The following is a 2,208-nucleotide window of genomic DNA, read 5'->3' as shown; positions in this document are numbered from 1 at the left end:
ATGGATGATCTAGAGGATAGATGGGATAAACTGCAACTAACGGAGGAGGAGAATGCTGTGATTGATCTTAATGCAGTACACTTGGGGAGGGTGAAGGCAGAGGGAGATAAGAGTCTTGTAGGAAAACTGATCTCAGATCGTAAAGTTAACAAGGAAGTGATTAGATCTATGATGAATAAGATTTGGAGATTGGCAGGATCGTTCACCTTTCATGATATTCTTCCAAATCTATTTGTAGTAACTTTTGACAACCAGAAGGATAAACAGCGTGTTCTGGACGGAAAACCTTGGTTGTTTGACAATCAACTACTATTGCTGAAACCTTTTGATGGTTTTACCCCTCCGCAGAAGATGAATTTTGACTACGAGGCCTTTTGGGTGCATCTGAACAATTTACCACTGGCCTATATGAATCTAGAAGTTGGAACTCAGATTGGAAAAACTATTGGAAATGTAAAAGAAGTAGACGTACGTGAAGATGGGATAGGATGGGGACGGTACTTGAGAGTGAAGATTGAATTAGACCTGAGGAAATCGATAGCACGGGGAAGAACTGTGAACGTGCTGGGATCCAAAATTTGGGTGCCTTTGAGCTATGAAAAACTTCCTAAAATTTGTTTCAAATGCGGAAGATTAGTGCATGGAGCAGAAGGTTGTGTAGGATTGGATGGGAGGGGTGGTGGATCTCAATATGGTACTTGGCTTCGAACTTACCACACGGATAGGGGGAATTTTACAGAAAATAATAGGTATAGTTCCAGATAAGGAAGTGCTGAGGAAGAAAGAGTTCAATCGTGGTAGTATGGGTGAGGGAGGGATGTCAAAAGCAGGATATTCAACTACACCAGTTGATGAGGTCTTTGAGGATGAGATGGTGGATGTTTTAAAAAAAGGTAAGGGGCCGTGTGCAGCAAAGAAGGAAGGGGCGGATAAGGTGTTTGTAGAAAAAACTGAGAGAAATGAGATAGTTGATAATGCAAGTAGGGAGGGGATGGATGATGCTCGAATTTTGGCAACTTCTGAGGAGGGTCTCTTGTATACTGAATCTGAGTCTAATTCTCAATTGCTTCTTCAGAATGAGAAAGGAATATGTGGAGGAAAGGAGGTGTTAGAAAAGGGGAGGTGGAAGAGGAGGGCACGTATTGTAGGAAGAAGTAATGTTAAGGAGGCCTCAGTTGGGGGAAAACGTAGTTTGAGAGGTGATTTTTCTGATGACAGTTGTGAGGGCATCTCAAAAAAGAGTAGAAGGGATACTAATGTGGGGGATGAAAGTGTGGTTTTGGGATTGGCGGAGGCTGTTTGTCAGCCCCGCCAACCATTATGAAAATACTAAGTTGGAACTGCCGAGGGCTTGGGAATCCTCGGACAGTTCAAAACCTTCACCTATTGGTGAATGAAAATAAACCCAAAATGGTCTTTCTAATGGAAACAAAGTTAGGTGCAAGCAGATTTGAAGGTATAAAGAAGAGGTTGTGTATGGAGGGATGTTTTGTGGTAGAGGCTTTGGGCAGAAAAGGGGGATTGGTTTTGATGTGGAACCAAGAGGTGGAAGTGGAGATTCTTAATTTCTCCCTTTACCATATTAATGCAATTGTAAAAAGTGAGGAAAATAAACCACCATGGATTTTTACTGGTTTCTATGGGCATCCTGAAGCAAGCAAGAGAAAAGGGTCATGGAAGCTTTTGTCATTACTAAAGCCTTCACCAGATCAGCCTTGGTGCATCATTGGAGATTTCAATGAAGTTGTTTGTCAAGCAGAGAAGGTGGGTGGGAAACCTAGACCAGAAACCCAAATGGAAGATTTCAGAAAAGTTTTGGAAGAAAATTGTATTTTTCATTTGGGGTGGAAGGGCAGTATGTATACTTGGAGTAATAAACATGGTGATAATACTTTTACAAAAGAAAGGCTGGACAGAGCAGTTGCAAACCCTCAATGGTCTGAATCCTTTAAATTTAGAGAAGTTGAGGTTTTACCAGTAGCACAATCTGACCATAAAGCCCTCCTGCTTAATATGAGGCATGAACTGATAGTGCAAAAAATGAGGAGGAGAGTTTTCAAATTTGAAGCAAAGTGGATTCGAGATGAAGAAGGAGAGCTTGTGGTAGATGGAGCTTGGAAGAGATGGGTAGCAGGTGATAGTTTCTTAAAAAGAATACAAGGAAAGCTGTTGAATTGTCAAGGGGACCTGACTCGATGGAGTTCAAGA

General features: G+C 41.6%; 1 protein-coding gene across 1 annotated transcript; it reads left to right on the top strand.

Annotated features, from left to right (window-relative positions):
* Positions 1 to 765, top strand: LOC122274692. Its single transcript, XM_043083708.1, has one exon. The coding sequence runs from the start codon at positions 1 to 3 to the stop codon at positions 763 to 765; it is 765 nt and encodes a 254-aa protein (XP_042939642.1).
* Positions 766 to 2,208: the final 1,443 nt, after the last annotated feature.

Source organism: Carya illinoinensis, chromosome 8 (genome assembly GCF_018687715.1).
Source record: "Carya illinoinensis cultivar Pawnee chromosome 8, C.illinoinensisPawnee_v1, whole genome shotgun sequence".
Classification (NCBI taxonomy): Eukaryota; Viridiplantae; Streptophyta; class Magnoliopsida; order Fagales; family Juglandaceae; genus Carya; species Carya illinoinensis.
This window is presented reverse-complemented; position numbering and strand designations above follow the sequence as displayed.